At 37.4% G+C, this 21,205-nt stretch overlaps 1 protein-coding gene across 21 annotated transcripts in view; it reads left to right on the top strand.

Annotated features, from left to right (window-relative positions):
* The window catches only part of LOC136837769 (IQ domain-containing protein E-like), a 143,427-nt gene that overhangs the window by 107,901 nt on the left and 14,321 nt on the right, over positions 1-21,205 (top strand). For 12 of the 21 annotated variants that reach the window (XM_067103267.1, XM_067103285.1, XM_067103284.1 and 9 more), the window contains 4 exons: positions 8,679-9,095; positions 15,081-15,215; positions 15,386-15,481; positions 20,750-20,860. In XM_067103267.1, coding sequence (XP_066959368.1) covers positions 8,679-9,095; positions 15,081-15,215; positions 15,386-15,481; positions 20,750-20,860 — 759 coding nt within the window. The remainder of the gene's footprint in view (positions 1-8,678; positions 9,096-15,080; positions 15,216-15,385; positions 15,482-20,749; positions 20,861-21,205) is intronic. The other 9 variants (XM_067103294.1, XM_067103273.1, XM_067103286.1 and 6 more) reach the window with 4 other exon arrangements.

The raw sequence follows: 21,205 nt of genomic DNA, 5'->3' as shown, positions 1-21,205 counted from the left end.
GAGAGCGCCGGCTTTGTCAAGATGACTTCCTCTGGCACGGGAAAAGGCCTTCAAGAAGGTGCTAACACCTGGATGGAGGAAAGGAAGACCTGCTGCAAGACTCTCTTTTGCCCTGCCTCCGCCCAGGCTGAGCGGCAAGGGGCATGTGGTAAGAGACCGGGAGGATGTCGGGCTCAAGAGTTCCTTCTGGCTGTCCCAGGGAGACTTCGCAGCTTGGCTGACGCCTAGAAGGTCCCCTCCTCCCGTCGGGCCGCCAAAGCAACCTGGACTATGTCAGAGACGGATCACCATTTGAAAGGGCTGGTTCGAACCATGGAGGTCTCAATTTCCTGGACTGGTGCTGGGGGGGCTCTAGATCGCCAGATTAGAGTCCCGACTTCATCTGCCTGGGGAGTTGTCCAGCCGTGTTGAACCGCATGGACAACAAGGCAGTCGATGGCCGGAGGAACTGGGCTTCCCACTTTGCACGGCCTCTGGAAGACGAGGGCCTTGTACTGTAACTTTACGCCCTATGGCCCTACCAGCTAACAACAGCCATACCACGTTGAGAGCACCGCCGATCAGCTTGCGGCAACGCTGGTCTGGTCAGTACTTGGATGGGTGACCGCCTGGGGAACACAGATGCCTTTGGCCATACTTTTGCAAAGTCAGTTTCTTCTGTCGCAGAGGGCTTTGCTGTTCTCCCCTGCTGGCATCTTTCCCAGTCCTTGTTCAAGGATCTCTCCTCCAGCTTGAAGGAGAAGGCCACCAAGACCTCTTGGCCCACTCGTCAAGACGCCCAGCAGTCCCTTTGACGCTCGTTGTCGGTCAGACCTCCAGGAAGCAGAGCTTCCTTCGTGGAGGAGCTTTTTCTCGAGCTCTCCCGAGGTAGAGGTCTTTTTCAGAGGCGGAGCCCTGCCTAAACCTTTGGGGCAGGAAGTGGACTCAGGTGCCTCCAGACACCTGTAGAGCCAGGCTTCCTTATAGAGCTTGAGCAAGAGGGGCAGACACCTGGTTCCTGAAGTATCAGAGAGGATACAAGACCTCTTCGACACCACTTGTGCATCGCCGCCTGGATCTGTCGTCCTCATTCCATCAAGAGTAGCAACAGATCCTTTTCGACATTAGAGCAAATGCTTCGAGAAAGAGCTGGGAGCAAGTCCGAGCTGGACTTTCAGATTCTGCCAAACACTGCTCCTTAGTTCCGGCAGTCGGGAGGATTGAGACCAGCCTAGATGTCAGTAGACTGAACCGCCTGGTGAAGGAGAAGTTCACGATGGAGACGCCCCAGTCTGTTTTAGGGAGCTGGCACAGAGATTCTGATGGTCGCTCTGGACCCAGGACGCTTTACTTTTTCCCATACATCCCCAGTTGAGGAAGTATTTGAGTTTGTACTAGGGGACGAGGTTTCAATGCAGAGCTTTTGCTGGCTAACATTGCTCCACAGATTCACGTATTTCATGAGAAATGTGGCAGATGGCTTCACTTGGCGGTATTCGTATTCGCTTACCTGGTTGATTGGCTCATCCCGAGCCTCTTCACAGTCAAGGGTGTCTGAGGACCTGAATGCGTAATTTAGAGTTGACAAAGTCCCCAGGACTTTAGTGAATCCAAAAGTCCCATCTGATTCCGACGACAGTCCATCGTTATCTTGGGGATTCAGATGGATTCAGTGGTTTACAAGCTTTTCCATCCCAGGAACACTGCAGTAAATGTTAGAAAAGTCTCATCCTTCCTAGGGAAGGAAATATGCTCGTGAGGGAACAATGAGCCTGCTGCACCATTTCCTCTCTGGAGAAGTTTGTTTCCTGGGAAGACTTCTATCTTCAGGCCCAGTTTTTCTGATGAAAACTGAATAGACAAGGAGAATCTAGAGGAGACCCTGAAGATCTCTCCTGTTTTCAAGATTCACCTGAGTGTAGTGGCTCGACCCCCGAGGTTGGCAGAAGGGGTTTCACGCCCAGAGCCTGACCTGGTGTTGTTTTCCCACGCCTCCCAGGAGGATGGGGAGCAACACTAGAGGGGAGGTGCTGTGGCACCTGGAGAGGGGAACAGGTGTCCTGGCACATCAATCAGTAACTAGGACATCCTGTTGGCCCTTCAATCCTTCGAGCCGGGCAACAAAATGAGTCGCATGATAAGCAAACTGGTGACAACTCCACAGCCCGGCATACCGGCAAATAGGGAGTGAACTCGTTCCTGGTCCCTGTTCGCCTGGCGAGAAACTGCTTTGGGCCCATGCTGGGGGATCACGATCCAGAGTCTGCTGCAGGAGTGGAGAATATCCACATGACCCTCTTCAGTCGACACGCCAGCTTTAAATGCCGGGCGGACCCTTCAATGGGAAGTATGTCGTGAGCTGTGGAGGTTATGGGGACGCCCTTGGTAGATCTGCTCAGGCAGTTCTTACTGAAAAGTACCTCAAAATCTCCCGCCTGAGTCTAACTGCATTCAGACTATCAGCCGACAACAAGGATCTTCACGATCTCTTGAGATCCTTTGAGACTGTCAAGGTACCTCATTCCAGGACGCCCTGAACCTGGGATGTCGTCCTAAATTTTTATGTCAAATACCTTCGAGCCTCTTTTCTTCGGCGTCTCAAGAATGTGACAAAGAAGGTTATTTTCCTAACTGCTCTGCTACGCTGAAGAGAGCAGTGAACTTCAGTGTATCAATAATCATGTAGGTTTTAGAGCTATAATGCAGTATGTTCTTCTAAGCCTATGTTCTTGCTAAAAGCAGAACCGTCTACCCCTTGGCCCAGGACCTCGAGATTAAGGGTTGAAAATTCTCGGACAAGAACCAGAAAGAGTCATGTGTCCTGTCAGGGCTCTCAAATTTATTTGCAGAAGACTCAGGAAAGTCGGGTCCTTCGACAAAGTCTGTGTGCTCTGTCAAGAGGCCGTTTTGCTCTTTCTAAGAATGCACTGGTGTTCTTTTTTGTGAAGCACCATTTTAGACGCACTTTCCCGACGTTCAAGACAGTGACTTGAGTCTTTTTAAAGTTAAGGCTCACTGGTTAGAGAACTGCACCGTAGCTTTCAGAAGAACATGTCCCTAGCTTCATCTTCTGGGTACCACCTTCTTAAGACTCCGGTGTTCGCCCACACACGGCGGGACGGGAAGACGACATACGGACTGCTATTCGCTAGGACCATATCGTTTCCTCACCCAGATCGCCCCATAACACTCTAGGCCTGGACTCTCTGTTGGACTCTGGACCAGGAGAGGGCAAGTCGAAAGCCACAGGAGGGTTACTGGGCTTCCCACCGATCTGGTGTCCCTTCGGCAGGACCTGTTGTCGCCTGGCAGACACAGTGGCAGGAGCACTACTCCCATCCTTCCAGAGGCAGTATTTAATCTGATTTTGTTTTACGCCAGATCGGTCCCATAACGCTTAGGCCTGGACCTCTGTCGGACTCCCAGACCAGGAGAGGGCAACACCTAAAAGTCGTGCAAGAGGGTTACGGGGTTTCCCCATCTGGCGTCCCTTCGCAGGACCTGCTGAGACCTAGGTCAGGTGGGTTGATCTGCTCTTTGCCCTCACAGTATGGCGCGCCATGATTCAGTCCCACATTGGTCACGCCCCTGCGGGACAGATCATCTAGAACTCACCAGCTATATAGGTCACTACCTTGCTGGAGACTCCCAGTAAAGCAGAAGCAGGCTTGGGTGACAGTAATCACGTAAGTCAGCTATGCTAACATAGGCCTGACCTCTGTCGGACTCCCAGACCAGGAGAGGGCATGTCGAAAGCTGTGTTGGTTACGGGGCTTCCTACAAAGTCTGGCGTCCCTTCGGTGGCACCTGTTGATGCCTCCTCGGTCAGGTGAAGTATTTCCGCGTCTTTTGCCTCATAGATGGTCTCATGATCAGTCCCTAATAACACCCTGGACAGAATCATCAGAACTCACCGACTATAGGTCACTGCCTTGCTGAGACTGTGGTAAAGCAGAAGCAGGCTTCAGTGACAGTAATCACGAAGTCAGCTATGCTAACAGAAGTAAGAACCAGGCATCAATCGCCTACATATATTTAGTTTCCTAAATCCTGACTCTGTCCTTCCCACCTCCAATGGGATCCAAATTCCTGTATATATCGACAGGTAAGTCGCATGAACAAATGATATTTTAATGATAAAATAAAGTTTGTTCACTTCACCTGGCAGATATATAATCATAGTGCCCACCTCCTCCCCAGGAGAGTGGCACTAGAAAATCTGAATAGAAAATGGAATGAGCCTTGATACCGCTCCCAGCGGCGGGAATGGGTACTGCAACACCTGGCTCCCACTGCGTGTGCCGCGAGTTTTGGAATTTGTCGGACTTGGAGCATACAGCTATATATATATCTGCCGGTAAGTATGGGAAACTTTTGTTTTATCATTAAAAATATCATTTTTCCGCCTGTTTGACCGTTTAAATGACATTTTTGGTCATAAAAAAATTTATTTGGAAAGATGTTTATTTTGATCTTTGAGAATTTATGGTGCATTTAGTTGGAAGAATTTTAGCTAGTGAGGCACACATGTTAAAGTTTTTGAACTAATGTATTCATACAGGAGAGTGATGTGATGGAATTTCCAAAATATAAAACTGCATTTTCTGTTTGTTGTCTTTTCTATAGGTTTTTTGTTATCACCATTAGGGTTACCAAAATTGTAATTCTCCCCCCCCCTTTTTTTCTGAGTAATTTCTGGGATAAATGAGGCTACTTTTCCACCTGGTACCTCCTTTGCATATTATTCTTTTCCTTATACAAATTTGTTTCAAGTTATGCAGCCCTGTAAGAATATAGCATTACTTTGAGCATATAATTTGTTAGGTTGATTTTCTTGGTAAGTAAAATATATTTTAGGTGGTATGTATAATTTTACTGTTGTGCTGTTTTGAAAGTTACTTGCATGCTAAAGACACCAGTTTGAATTTTTTTCAATTATCATTTATTACTGGTAAAATTTTTGTGTGGCATTTTGCACAGTTGTTGTAGATTAGTTTTATGCAGTAGAGGAGGCAAATGGAGTAAAAGCAGCACAGCAGTGGTGCTTTGAAAAGTTTTGCTATGTGTCCTGAATGCATGTTATCACAACTTATTGCTGTTGGCTCAGCGTCAGCAAAGCAACTTATGGCCTCTTCAACACAGTGGCCATTTGCTACCAGAACATTGCACATACCAGATTTCAGCGCGCACAATGCCTCCGCAGCATCATGTACATACATTTAGTTCCCAAGCTAATTCAAAGAAGGTAGTATTGTTGAATTATTTGATGATACATTTACTTTTTCCTGCTATGTATTTTCTATTGCATTTGATCAGTTTCTTTCATCTTTTTGTAAAAAAACATATTTTGTCATGTTTTCTCTGTTAGTTTTAGCAGTTTTTTCCAGAGTAAAGATAAGCTCAGCCTTATGTTAATAATCTATTGTGTAATACTTAGTATTTTTCTGATAGGACAATTGTATTACTTTACTAGATTTTGTGATTTATAGAAAGTTAATTTAAAATTCCTTGTTTTTATCTCAGACGTCCTGATTATCGTCATTTTTATAGTAAAACCATGTTATATTTTTTTTATAAGGGTATAAAGATGATTTTATAGCTCATCAATTTTGGAAGGAAATGCAAATGAATTTGGATGAAATCTTTAAGTCCTTTTCCTTTAACATTTCAAATTTTTTGTATTTTCAAGAATGCCTAACTTTTAAAGATTTTGATTGTTTACCATTCAAAAGTATGTAATAATATTGAACTTGTCTAAAGTGAATTATATTTTTATAATTAAATTAATATTTTGTAAAAATCGCAAAGACTTCACAGAGCACCTTAAGAATTCCCATATGATTTGCTGTCTTTTCACGAGTGCTTTTGGAACTTGGTACAGTGTCATTACATTAAAAGAAAGTTGCTTATTGATACTAATGCTGACAGTTAATTTTCTGTATTAAATAAAGTAATACAGCATTTAATATTTATGGATTTTACTTAAGCAATTCTTTACCAAGCTAAGTTGAAAGTAACTACCATAAAAAATTATGATGTACATATAATTACATATATTCACTAGGAAAGCTGGACTTTTACTGTAGACATTATTGATAAGATATCTCATTTCTGATAACTATGTTTTTATACATCTTGACTCATTAAACTATTAGTAATCAGAGAACAAACTATTCCCAGTGATGAGTAAAATGGGAGTGCTATGTCCTATATTGTGTTCCCAGGGTTATTTGCCCCTTGCAAGTATTTTTTCATGGCTCTGTACTTTGCAGTTTGTATTACCAGTCTTAGGGATAATCTTTTTTTTGTCAAAAACCTATTACTCATAAGTAGCCCACATTGGTGGACTTCAAATGCCTGAGACACTTCAGTCTTGGTTTAGTAGACACTGAAGTGTGGTAGTAGCCGTGTGCATGCACACATGGATCGCTGTGTCCCCAAGTGTAACAAGTTCACTTTTTATGTGCCCATGTTGGACCTGCCTAGTGAGAGTGGTAAGGTTATTATATCCATGCAAAACACAATGGGGTGAACTTTTTGAGGTCACTGATGGATTGGGGAAAATAATCATGGAACCAAGAAGCACTTGGGGATTGCTAACCTCCACAGAGTTTGTATGGGATGTGATGGTTTTTTAGGCACTGCATGGGTATGTTGAAAGGTTGTTTAAAATATCATTTCCGAAGAAGAAACATCAAAGACATCTTGTAGGAGAGAAATATGAGTATCAAGAGAAGAGGTATGGGCAAGGGTTTTGGTTAGATGAATGGCCTTCAGTGTGGGAAACTAGAGTAATAACATATAAGAGGGGTATTCCCTTCCAGGTTCAGGAATATAAGGTCAATATTTTGTAACCTGAAATTTAGAAAGAAACTGTTTCACCAGTTCATGTTTACCTCAAAGACAAAATTAAAGATATTTGGGCACAATATTAATGTAGGAGAGAAACATGGTGGGTCTCCTTTCCAGCAAAATTAGAGAGCTGGATGGGAGTAGAGATGGAAATAGATTGAATCTATTTATTGGACGCATTCAACTTGTTAGTGCAAGGTAGAGAGTGGAAACAGTTGAGAAGCATACCATACATATGCAGCTAGTTTTACAGATCATATCTACTAATATGCTGTGCATTTGGTGAACTGCTCTTGACTGCCATCTTTTGATTAGCTTTAGTAGTTTAGTAAACTCCACACCCTTGCAATTGTAACTTGAAGGTACCACCTGGTCTCCCAGTGGAGTTATAATTCCCTGCATGCCATTTATCTCTTCACTGCACATGTGAGGCATGTGTGAATAATATAGATTGTAAGTTTTCCAAGGAGTAAACTTTGATTTTACTTGAAACATCTTCCATGGTGGTATCACATGGACTTCCCATTGTGGTGACTCTGAGTTCAAGCCCATGTCAAGTTGCTATTATTGTTTAACCAGACCACTTAATTAACATTCTTAAAATCACATAGTTGTCCTGAAGGGTTTGCTTTTAGTGGTTATATTAGTGTTATTTTGTATACTTTTACAGTTTAATAATTTGATAAACAGAAAATGACGAATTTTCTTTCAAGATTTTATGATATACTGTGTCCTGAAGGGTTTGCTTTTAGTGGTTATATTAGTGTTATTTTGTATACTTTTACTCCTTTACAGTTTAATAATTTGATAAACAGAAAATGACGAATTTTCTTTCAAGATTTTATGATATACTGTACGTTGCTGATTGGACATTGTTCAGTCACTAAAAGATGTGTGGTTGTAAGTTTTATTCTGCAGTCACATATTAAGTTATGTCAGTTATTCATCAGATTCCCATGAGTCACATGATTGTGACCAATCAAAGACTGGGTAATCTTAGTAAAGTGTAAAGAACACTTATCATAATTTGTTACTGTTAGAATCATTATTCGACTATGCCCACCATTTACTAAATTTAATGTGTTATAGTGGTAATAACAAATTGCTGATCAAGTCAGTGATTGCAGCTTTGGCTGCCTTATTAGGATCCTCATTTTCTTTTATGCCTACATGAGTGGAGACCCAGCATATTTTAACATATGTACCAGTTTCATAAAAATGAAAACTTGGTTAGGCTTGATAGGTTTTCAGTGGCAACATGACCTTACTCTGAGTCAAAGATAAAGAGTGCATAGGTATACCTGGTAAGATATCAACAGCCATCTTCATACTTCCCTCCCCCGACCTAACATGGATGTAGAATGGCTTGGCACTGATCACAGGTATGTATATTCCATTTCTAGGATGTATGTGACAGCACAATGACTTGCCCTTTACCTCTGCTGCTCATTAGCGGCCTTTAAACATCTTCAAATTGTACATAATTCATAACAAAAGAATGATCCACTATGGTGGGTGGCCAGGGTTTTTAAACCTTTTTGGGACTAAGCAATATAAGAATTCTTGTTATGGCACCCATTCACCAATTAGTTTCGAAATGGAAATGACCACCCATTGTCAGTGCATGTTTAAGGCATGTGCAAAGTAACATTTTTTGTATGACTTGATAACAAAAAATTTTCCTTTAAGTTTAGAGTATTATGCCATTTGTATTTTTGATTCAGATAGGTAGCCTTTTAAGATCAGACTGATGATGATTTTATTGTCATACGATCTGATATCTTTTTCCTCTAAATATTTATTGCATTGCAGTGTACAATAATATTAATTTATTCCTTGATTTTTAGGAGGAAGATGAGAGAGTCCTAGCAGAAATTCTTTTTCACCGAGAAACAGATAGTAGTGGTGAGGCTTCTGATCCTCCTCATTTAGCACGCCAGAGAACTGTAACTCTAAGTCAAGATGATGCAGTGTCCAGCCAGGAAGAGCAAGAGAGTATAACTGCTCAGCCCAGTGCTTCACTTCAGAGGCAAAACACCATTACACTAAGCAGCAAAACTGACGATGAAGAACTATCACTAGAGAAAGAGCAGGCTGAAGTCTCCCTCCCAAATGAAGAAGAACAGGATGCTGAACAAGTGCAAGAGGAACCAGAACCAGAGGCACCAGCTTCATTGGTTACCAGTGAAAAAGAAGACACAAGTGAGAATGAAGTCCTGAAGAGTTCAACCGAGGAAGTAGCTTCAACTGAGCATGACAAAGAGGTAGGAGATATGAGCAATTTATTTCATTGATATATGCTTACTTATTTGTTAAGTCTTTGTTATTCAGAATGGTACTTTTATTAAGTAATTACTTTACAGCAACCATAAGAGTAATAGTGAAAGTACATTCCTTGAGGTGAAAAAATTTGTTCAAAAAGGATACAAATCATTATTTTACAGAAGCTTCACTTCATTGGTTGAGGTATTAGACCAAACTTGATTAAAAATTAATTAATAGTAGTTGTTATTTGTCTGAAAGATGTCCCCAGCCCAAAAACTTCTCTTGTTCGTGTGATGTATTGCATTTATCCTTTGTTTTTACCAATTCTAGCAAAGTTAAGCCCTAATTTCTTTATTTTATGTTGAGTTTGGTATTTACATGGGCTTGTCACTTCATGGTGCTGTGCCCTTTGTTATGCTCTCCTGTTTTATTATTAACATTTATTATTTATGTTTATTTGTGAAACACTCTGTGTATTCAACTAATCTTTGCCCATTAGGGTTGGAAGCTAGTGTTTTTAACCATATTTGTTTGTCTTGTATGTGTTTATGTCAGTTATGGTGGTGGCTTAAAAATATGTCACAGAGCAAATGAAAGTTGGTGAAAAGGTAGATGATTATAAATACATAAGTGATCTGATATTTTTAAATACTATTGTATATTCATCATAGATAATAAGTGTGTCATGTTAGGGAATGATTAATGTTGCACTAGTACTTCACTGAGCCTGACCTTGTCAATCCTTAATCTCTGATAATCCTGGCAGAATTTGGCTCTGCAGGTTTAGTTTCAAAGAGAAATCACATTAAAAGCAAGATATTGGGGACAAGTGAAAAAAATAGGATTAAACGATCAATTTCTTGCCAACAAATGACCTTAATTGTATGTTAAAAACTTGTTAGAACATAAAATATTCTAAAGAATATTACAATAAATACCTTATTAAAGGTAAATCAGGTTATGTAACAAGTGGGAAAAAGCATTTAACATTTCTAATAATATTAGAAACTTGTTAAACTTGAAAAACATAAATGGTACACACTATACACTAAATGTACAAATAAAGATTGGGAAGGGATTATATTTATGTTGTGAATTTGGGGATGTTACACCTGTAGTAATGCATGATTGAGAGAGAGAGAGAGAGAGAGAGAGAGAGAGAGAGAGAGAGAGAGAGAGAGAGAGAGAGAGAGAGAGAGAGAGAGAGAGAGAGAGAGAGAGTGCACAGTTAAGTGCAATTTTTACACACACACACTTATATGGACTGAAAAATATGTACTGTATGTAACACTACATTACTGTACTGCACTGCACTGAATAAATGTTGATAAAATTAATGTATGAGAGAGAGAATGTGCGTAGTTTACCTTAATGTAGTGCATACCTGTACATATACACTGCAAATATGTACATACACAGTTCATGTATAGTGTTCCATAACATTTTGTTTGTGAGGCCCTAGTGGGGTTGTTGTGACTCGGGGACATTTTAGTTTGAGTCAGATTTGCCATATTCCATCAGTATGTAGTGAAGTAAACAGTTATGTTTCAAACTCATTGGTAGACTGAGGGAACTGCACTTGTTTTAACCACAGATCTTAGATTTATGAAGCACATGCTCCCACAGTGAAACAAAGACACTCATATGTTTTTTATTAACAATAATTTGCAGGAGTGTGATTGTTTTGAAATGTAGTTACAGTACATTCGGTTAAACTTTACTTGACCAGATATATGAAAATCTTTCTACTACTGAAGCTAACATGTTTGTAATTCACAGAATTTCATAATAAAGATTGTTCAATCGTAATGTCTGTGGTTTACTGTCAAAAATTAGTATTTAAATTTGATTTTGTCGTCAACTCAGTTCTGTATGTTTTTATCAGTAACGATTTATTTATTATAATCTTTCTTTAACTATGCGTTTTTCTATTTAGGATACTCTTTGTAAGGTGGGGTTGCTTTTCGTGTTTGTTGAACAGAGTTTTTATGTAATGCCATTGCAATGAATATATATCCTGATTAAATAATAATTTCCATGAGGTTCTCTATAATACAAATATGGCAGTTTGTAGTTGGAAGATTAAATGTACAACATAAGGTATGTGAGATTATAAATAGACTCTGATTTCATGAACTTTGCGTACTGTGGATTTTGCTAAAAAAAATATTGTGATCAATCTGCATTGCAGTAAAGTGAAATTAGATATTGCGAGGGTTCCAAAGGGCTACGATTTAGTATAAAACTAATTTCTGTTGTGGAGAAAAGAGAATTTTTACCCTTGTCTCCCATAGTCCAAAAATATTATGGTATCTAACGCATTGTTCAATTATAACTTAATACAGGTTGGATCTCTTTAATCTGGCAACCTTGGGGGCTGCCATTGCTAGACTACAGAAATTTACCTTGTAAGACCCCGAAGAGAATCCCCTTTGTAAACATAATTATTTCGCAGGACATAATACAACTACTGTATTAACCCTTTAACGCCGAAGCCCTATTTACAAAAACGTCCCCCGTATGCCGGCGGCGTTCGGTGAGTTAGCGCCGAAGCGGAAAAAGTTTTTTTCAAAAAATCACAGCACGCTTAGTTTTTAAGATTAAGAGTTCATTTTTGGCTAATTTTTTTTGTCATTGCCTGAAGTTTAGTATGCAACCATCAGAAATGAAAAAAAATATCATTATCATATATAAATATTGGAATATATGACAGCGAAAAAAAAAACTTGTATATAATTGTATACAAATCGCGCTGTAAGCAAAACGGTTAAAAAGCTAATGAGTAAATTTTTTGTTGTATTGGACACTAAATTGTGATGATTTTGGTATATAACAAATTTTTAAAAACGATCAAAACAAACACAGAGAAAAATATTATAACAAAATGATGCATGAATTAAGAACGCATACGGACGAAAATGTTTTTTCAAAATTCACCATAAATCGAAATGTTGTTTCAGAGACTTCCCACGTTTGCTGAAAAAATGAAGCTAATTGATTGAATATTACTAGACTGTAAGTGTTTTAGCTTACAATTGCAGTTTTCGACCATTTTGATCGAAAAATTTGACCGAAAAGTTGAATTTTTCTATTTATTGTGATTTATATGGAAATATTTCAAAACCGATAACTAAAACCATGAGTTATTTTTTGTTGTATTGCATGAAATTGCGCACATTTTCGTGTATAAAACTTTATGTAACGACTAATATAAAGTGGTGCAAATATTACGACAACGAGACGAAAGAATTTCTGAGATGTTCGGCCGAGTTACCGCGCAGACGTAAGGAAAATGTTTTTAAAATTCACATAAATCGAAATATTGTACTAGAGACTTCCAATTTTTGCAAATGAAGTTAAATGATTGAATATTGCACTAGAATGTAAGAGTTTTAGCTTACAATTGCGTTTTACCATTTCGGTCGAGTTAAAGTTGACCGAGGTTGAAATTTTTAAGCAGTTATCGCGTGATTTATGTGAAAATATTTCAAAACTGATAAAAGCTACAACCATGAGCTATTTTCTGTTGTATTCTACATGAAATTGCACATTTTCATATATAAAAGTTTATGTAACGACTAATGTAAAAACAGATGCAAACATTACGACAACATGACAAAAGAATTTCTGAGATGTTCGGCCGAAAGCTATCATAACGACAAGGAAAAAAAAAATTTTTTTTTCAGAAATTCACCATGAATCGAAAATATTGTGCTAGAGACTTCCAGTTTGTTGCAAAATGAAGGTACATGATTGAATATTACTATAATGTAAGAGTTTTAGCTTATAATTGAGTTTTTTACCATTTGAGTCGAGTTAAAGTTGACCAAAGCTTGAAATTTTGGCAGTTATCGTGATTTATATGGAAAATATTTCAAAACCGATAAAAGTTACAACCATGAGTTATTTTCTGTTGTATTCTACATGAAATTGCGCACATTTCCATATATAAAACTTTTATGTAACGACTAATATAAAACAGTGCAAACATTACGACAACATGACGAAAGAATTTCTGGCGGATGTAAGGAAAAAGTTTTTCAGAAATTCACCATAAATCGAAATATTGTGCTAGAGACTTCCAATTGGTTGCAAAATGAAGGTAAATTATTGAATATTACTAGATCGTAAGAGTTTTAGCAAAAATTGCATTTTTTGACCATTTCGGTCGAGTCAAAGTTGACCAAAGGTTGAAATTTTGGCAGTTATCGTGGTTTTATATGAAAAATTTCCAAACTGATAAAAGCTACAACCATGGGTTGTATTTTGCTGTATTGTACATGAAATTGCGCACATTTTCATATATAAAACTTTATGTAACAGCTAATATAGAACAGTGCAAAATTACAACAAAATGATTGAAAGAATTTATGAAATTTTCTCGGCCGAGTTACCGCTCATGTGTAAGAAAAGTTTTTTCAAAAATTCACCATAAATCGAAATATTATGCTAGAGACTTCCAATTTGTTGCAAAATGAAGGTACATGATTGAATATTACTAGAATGTAAGAGTTTTAGCTTACAAATGCGTTTTTCGACCATTTCGGTCGCGTCAAAGTTGACCGAAGGTTGAAATTTTTTGTAGTCGACGTACAGTAAGTCCACTCGGCACCCAACAGACAATTTTAGTCGACGTATGATACGTCCAATAGGCGTTTAAGGGTTAACCTGTGACACGCATGCCAGAATGATGCTATTTAAGGAATACCATAGAAATATGCAGTTTAAAATCTTGTTATAAAACAATTTTCTCTTCACACAAGATTGTTTGGCCTGCTTGATAAGCAATTCCCCAGAATTGATGAAACCTTGTTTACTTTGTTTACTCAACAATAACAATTTCGTAACCTCAAAAATCGCCTTTAATTGAGCAATTCCTGGAGACCTTCTTTTTAGCCCTTGCTAGCTTTGCATTATAATGATGGTATGTGGTTATATATATTATCTGACCAATTCCTCTTAGGCAGTGTTTACCCAACACTGAATAAGAGGGATATATTTGGAGGGATTAAAAATTGGTGAACTTGACAGTAGCAGTTGAATGTATTCATGTATGAGATTTTATTGTTTGGGATGAAGAGGACCAATTAAGTAGCCAAAACTGAAAGTTTGTTGCTAAAAGAAAAAAAATGGCAAAAATAGTGATGCTGATGAAAATTGTGCTGAACCATGGGAGTTGTCAAGGTACAGAATTCAGAAGTAGAGGGATTCAACCTGTACTAAGAATACCCAAGCAGGGAAAATTAAATGTTTAGAATAGTGCATAAGCAACTGGAAGGATAGGTAGTATTTCACATTTGATGTCCCTCTCCTTCAAGATGAGATCTTACATGCTAATGATGCCTGCCATGCTTTTGTTGAAGTCATAGCTCTTTTAAAGATTACATGTAATCAAGATTAATGCAGTCAAACATTAACGATATGCAGAAGGAAGTGTGGGTGGGATACCAGTTGCATAAAATGTATGCTGAATTTAGATACTATTCTACCCTTAGCCGTAAGTTTGACTTTTGGAACTTATTTAAAATCATATCGGATGTGTTATATTGATGTTTCCAGCCTAGGCTTAGCATGGAAGTCTTTTTATCTTTACACCAGCCGTAGTATGCTAGGATTATGATTCACTTTTGTTAGTTGTTCTGCTCTTATGTAAGTATTACTGAAAGAAACTAAAATTGAGATATTAATTATTAAATGGTGTTACATATTAGCCCAGTTTAGTAGCTCATTTTTTATTTAAGAATTACTTATGTAAAAAAATATGTAATTTTTAGAAAGTGCAGTATAGTTGTAAATTTAAGTATACTTTAGTTTTCTTAATATTTAATTTTATCCTCATAGTTTATTTTTATTTTTGTATAATTAGATTTTTTGTAAAGTATTTTTGTTTTTGTATAAACAGATATTTTTAAAAATATACTTTTATTAGTTGGATTTCTTCTGAAAGGAAATCTGAAATTTGTGTTGCTTGTGATTTTTGATAGACAGTGAACATGAGCAGAATTGTTAATCTTTGCACGCAGCAGATTGATCCTGAAGAAGAATATGTCAGTCTCCTTAACTCCCATTTACATCGTTGCCAAGCACTACCGTTGCTGCGTAGGGAACAGGACAGTAGGGTATAATTTCATGTTTTCTTTGTATTTCTTTATTGCTTGTAGAACGTAGCCTGTGTTTGATGATGACATAAACTAGATATAGGATTTGCTGGGTTTAGCTAAGTGTTTTTCTTTGGTTATCATTAAGGAAGAATAGTTTATAAAACTGTTTTCAACATTTCTCCATGCAGCAATTGAGTGACTTGGAGACTCTTTGCTCTCTTCTGGAGTCACATATAGGTCGCTGTGTTAAGGTGTGGTCGTTCGAATCAGAAGAGCCTGTTCTGGTACTGTCAGTATAAAGTTTAGATGTGTTGCCAACTCTTAAAAGATTTTAGTTGTTCCATATGCTTTATATCTTGAGTTTGTAGTGCTTTGAAGAGTACCTTGTTTTTCTTAAGTATGTAAAAATTCTTGGGGCTGTTAAATACTTTGCCTGCCATGTTGTAGTATTGTAGCAGCCATTCTTGATTAGTTAAGGTAATACTGATGCTTGTTCAAGAATTGGAATGTTCTATTAATGAATGAAATGTAAGTATAGTATGCTTATTGCATTTTTATATCATAAACAGTGATCTTTATATTTATATGACAAATTGTAAATCTAAATTTTTTTTCTGTGATTTTATAGTATTTGTAGCTTGCAGTTTTGTTATGCATAATTTCTTGAGGGAGCACTGAAGGTTTGAAAATTTTAAAGAATATTATGATTTTATGAAAAATGAGACAACAAGTATTGGCCTGTTCATTGTTGTTATTGCCATGTGAAAGATAAAAAAAACAACAAAAATCTTAGTCATCATCATCATCTTTTCATAACCCTAAACAGCACCTTCATATGAAGGATGTTTGTGCTCTATCTTAATCTGCTTTTTAAGTATTGAGATTATTCTTTCTAAAACTATTGCCATTCATTCATGCTCCTCTTTGCTTACAACATCATGGGATATAATGCAATCTTCTATATATTGTAAATGTATACTGCAGTTCTTCATAACAAAACCACCTCTACACATTTCCTTTTTTTGTGCCTACAAACTGTTTTAACCCTCACACTATTCACACATTTTTCTAAACATTTCTGATCTAACGTAACTATTAGAATTTTCAAGTGTAACAATCACTTTTCTTGCAGATTTAGCTCTTTAATTATCATAAAATGCATGGTTCCAATTGTCACTTTATAAATTCAAATTTTGCCTACTTTGGCCTTCTTCCACACTACTGTTAATATTGTGGAACTATTGCTACGTTGTTAGCCTTTCTTGTCTGTAGTATATTTAATTAAATGCTTTGTTCCTCTTAACTATACCCACAGATAATTTGAATCTGGAAAAGTGACAAACAGATCTTGTTTATATGTTCATGTTTTAGGTTAGTCATGATTTTGCTTTGATAAAAATATGATAATACTTAATACAAACTCTTATCTTACAAGAGCCTTAAGTTCCAAACACCATATGAGACCTGTCTTAGTATTGAACAGTTTGCAGAATGACAACATAGTTGAATTAGTTTGATATCAAACCCCTCTCTTAGTAACTTGGTTAGTGAGGTTAATTGAGCACTTCACTTAGTAACTAGGTGAATAAGCCATTCTCCTTTCATGTATGGAGTGCAAGAACAAGATTGCAGATTTTAATCTGAAATTTCATTGCTGTATTGTGTAGATTTATAGACTATCTTCCTCTGTCTGGCACACACAGCACTGTGGATTCTGTGAACACTGCGGACTGCAATATGGGCATGTATGATTGATGGCATTGTGGTGATCATGACCTCATGTAACCAGTGAAAACTAGAATTTTTTGTAGTTTACATTAAGTGGTGCCAGTAAGTGAAATGTAGATGGATGGTGTTTGTTTAATGCATTTATTGCAAAAAAGTAGAAACTTAAGAGTGATATTTAGGCTATGTAATGCCAGAAAAGAAAAGTATCTAAATTAATCTTTATAAAGTGATTGATTAGGTAGATTACCTTTCTTTCTGTCCATCAAGATTGGAAAAATGGAAAATGAAGCCTCCCAAGTACAAGATCATTCCAAACTGGGAGAGATAACATCAGTATGAAGCTTTGGTAACTGAATTGATGATAAACAGTCATGACATATAAATGGAGACAACTTACATTTTAGAATCAGATAAGCCAAATGAATCATATGATCTCTCAAAAACAAGTTTACATCAACCCAAATGCCTATTATGTTACAGTTAGGAAGTGAAATTTCATCATTCAAAAAAATAAACTCTAGGAAGAGGTGTACAAATGGAAATATCTAACTGTCATGAAGGAATCAGTCTGAGTATTGTTACTCCCAATCAAATATGAACTGACAGACTAAGAAAAGCAATTTTAGACTTGGACCCAAACATAAGGATGACTAGTTGATGAAGGTAGAAAAGCCATGGAAGGTTGAATCATCAGCCTTCCATGCTTTCTCTTATGCTTGCAAAAGCAAGCATTGCAAGCAAGCATAAGAGAAATAGACCAAATGAGGTCGCTGGTAAAGTGGAGAAAAATCAGTAGCTTCAAGAACAGTGCCCTGTTAAAAAGAACAAAAACTAAAGAAAGGAGCAAGTTTATTATTTACAGCCTATTTAAAAGGATTACATAAAAATATTTTGCATAATACAAAAAAGAGGAGTAAACCATTTGCCAGAGTTTGGTTAAGACAAGTAAAACACTGCAAGAAGCATATTGTAAAACTCCTAAGATATCAAGAAGGAATTGTATGAAGTCCAAACAGACCTTCCTTTAAAGATGTGACCATGCTTGTTCCCTTGTTTTTCGGTGTAATGGTGAAGATCCTTGAAGATTCAGTCTTACAGAGATTTGGAGAGAGAAATGCTGACCCTGAAAGTGACACACACACACGGAATTGTATTAAGTCCAAACAGGCCCATCTTTAAATATGTTTACATCCTTTGGATTTTGCACAGACACACACACACAGTTTGGAAAGGTTATCTATGCATGTTGTAGAGGTTCGTTGTTAGACGGGAGTTATTTGCACAACGTTTTGTATTGAAGACCTAAACGTCAAGTACCCAGGACTGTCCCAAAGCAGTCTCTACCACTCTTTCCTTGGCTTCTGTCATGGGTAATGAAGAGAACTTCTTGCTGTCTTTGGTGAAGGCTGGCAGGTTTTATTCATCAAGAACCAGAGACTTCAGGGGCAATAAATCCAGACTGATTCTCTTTGCAAGGCAAAGAAAGAAGCAGGTTACTGAGAAAATGGTCTCTTATTAGCTAAGGCAGGTTTTTCTTAGAGCTTCCTGTAATGTAATAATTGGCAAAGTGGAACAGGTAAGAGTGGAAGCTCACTAAGTCGGACACTACTTCCATAGCCTTTGAACACAATTTGGTTTTGTAATTTATTTTTCAATTAGATAATTGGTTGTACCAGTATACCTGTACCACTGGCAGAGATGTTCACACATATTTATCCAAACTTGACATGTCAATCCAATCAGTGAAAGAAAATTTGACACATCAGTGCAATCAATAAAGGAATTTCAGACATACAAATCAAACATTTCTTGAAAAATTCAGAAGTAATAGTTGAAAAGGAAACCATGGGCAACTAGTTAGGGATCATTGAATTTTGAAGAATGCTTAGACACACAGAGTACAGTTGGAAAGTTGAACATACAAAGAAAAACAAGTGCCACGAAAATGGGAGTGGCATTGAGAGAATTAGCCCAGTTCCTGTCAATAGAAAGCATCTAATTACTGAAGAGCAGCAGGTAAACAGGCCATTTAACACAATAACTTTACAAATATGTTGGTAAAAGAATATGGTGAGGGAGGATTTGTAGAGGAAGGGTTTAGTGGAGGAAGATACTTTCAAGAGATATAGTTGAGGAAGATGCATCAAGGCTTATAGATAGTAGTGGGGATGAAGAAGAAGACGACCTTGGTAAAAGAATGGAAGTTCTTGTAATATGACTAAATAGTCTAGTGCATTTAGGAATGAAAAAGAGTTCTCAACCCAACACAGGCATCAACTTGAGCACCATCTTCTGATGTAGGTGTGGCACACATATCGAGATGCATGTTCCAAAAACATAAATAAAAACTGAAACTATAAATAAACACACCATGAATAAAAGTTCCAGTGTTCCTGCAGTGATCTGAAATCTTGCATAGTGGTAGGATAGCAAGATATACAATACAGTACTTCTCTCCCAAAATCACTATTTAAGAAATTAATGCTTTATGTAACATTGATAGTTATGAAAAAATAAATTACTGGCAAGAAAGTGGCCCGGATCAAAGTGTATCTGCAGAAAAATTGTCAGCTTCATAGGAAAGTTACTGTGTGCACAGTGGTAAACTGTAGATAGTACTAAGGGTACTTTGCAGTGATCCTTTGGTCCCAGCTGCCTTGCTTTCTGCTTTGTAATTTTCATTTGTTCCCTTGAGTCTTTTTCCACTAGCTGTCCACAATCTTCAGCTTCAGCCTTGCTCCAATTTCTCATTTTAGAACGGATCTTTTGGCAGAGACCTTGAGACTCTTGGAATGGAACACTGGTCTTGCTTACCTAATTTATCATAAATAAATGAGCAGAGGGGTCGGAGAAGACTACAGTGGTGGTGGTGGTAAGAGGAGAGGCATGAACACCAAGGGCAATATTGCTTTACAAGATCACAGTAGTAGCAGATGATGTGTGACAAAACACCACAACTTTCAAAAAAACCAGCAAACCTGCAATAAGCTTGAATGTTAGGGAAATAAGCAAGGCAATGTTTTTTATATAATCAGTGCTAGGAATCTGCTTAGTGTAATGAATAAATTCTTTTCCATTTTCAGGTCTGGATCACTGAGTAATCAATTAATGTCCACAGTGGAAAATAATGAATAATATAGTTATGCCAAGTAATACATACAAGTATGCCATTGTTACTGCTGTGCTGTTATTCTTATTGCCATTAGAACAAATAATTTACAGAAATGTTTAATTTATATCTCTCAGTGTTGTCCCTAAAAATGACATTGTTCATCTTAAAGTTTGGCGATCCTTGAAGTTTTTATTGACACAAGTCAGTGTGGTAAAGGTAGCATTTCCTCTCTATTATTACTGTACTGTACAGTAAATAGTTTCTGAACAGCACTTGTGCCTCTCAAGCAGTCTTCACTTGTAGGTTTTGGGAACACAAATGATACCAGAAATTTTTTTGGATTGACTTGGACAATAATATTTTTCTCAGAACAGTGCATTCAAGCTTGAGACTTTGGTTAACAATCCCAGGTAAACTGGAATCCTACCAGAGACCTGATAGGCTTGAAATGATCATTTAATTTAAGTTATTCTGCCAAGGTGATAGGCTTTAACATATTAGATTTAGAACTCATTTCTTGTTCATGGAAGCTTAGTGACTGGATATCAAAATTTAATTTTGAGTGAGTAAATAGAAATTAGCATTGTGATGTACTAAAACACAAAATACAAATAACACAGCAGTTTATGCGACAGTTTGCTGTTCTTGGTGGAAGACATTTAATTCATTTGTTATGTACCTAAAGTCTTATATAGTAATTTTTTTCCTACAGATTATTGAAAACTTGGAAGTCCTTCAGTCCTTGCTTTCTTCACATTTGAGCCGTCAGAGGGAAGTGAATGAACTACTAAGTCAAGAGCCTCTACTTGTTGGAGAAGGACAGGTAGGGTAAAGTTTAATATTACATGACTTCCATAGATTTACAAGTTGGATGTCTTTTCAGGGATTTGATTAAAAGAGAGTAAATAGCATTTTTGCAGCTTGCATTGCTCACTCTTGTAGTTACTGTTTGCTGTAGCAGGCACTATAAAATAATTAGCATTATCTGGCAAAAGTATTATATAATGTTACCTTTCCGTACTTTACGCAATTCTAAATTGTTAGATGCTATTCCATCTCCATTTTACTAGAACATTTATTTATGAAGTGAATGCTTTCTTTATGATTTCCCCCGGGGTAACGAAAAAGCTAGATGCAGATCTATCTGCTTTAAAGCCTGCATAGTTAA

The sequence above is a fragment of the Macrobrachium rosenbergii genome, chromosome 1, assembly GCF_040412425.1.
Source record: "Macrobrachium rosenbergii isolate ZJJX-2024 chromosome 1, ASM4041242v1, whole genome shotgun sequence".
NCBI classification, from domain to species: Eukaryota; Metazoa; Arthropoda; class Malacostraca; order Decapoda; family Palaemonidae; genus Macrobrachium; species Macrobrachium rosenbergii.
This window is presented reverse-complemented; position numbering and strand designations above follow the sequence as displayed.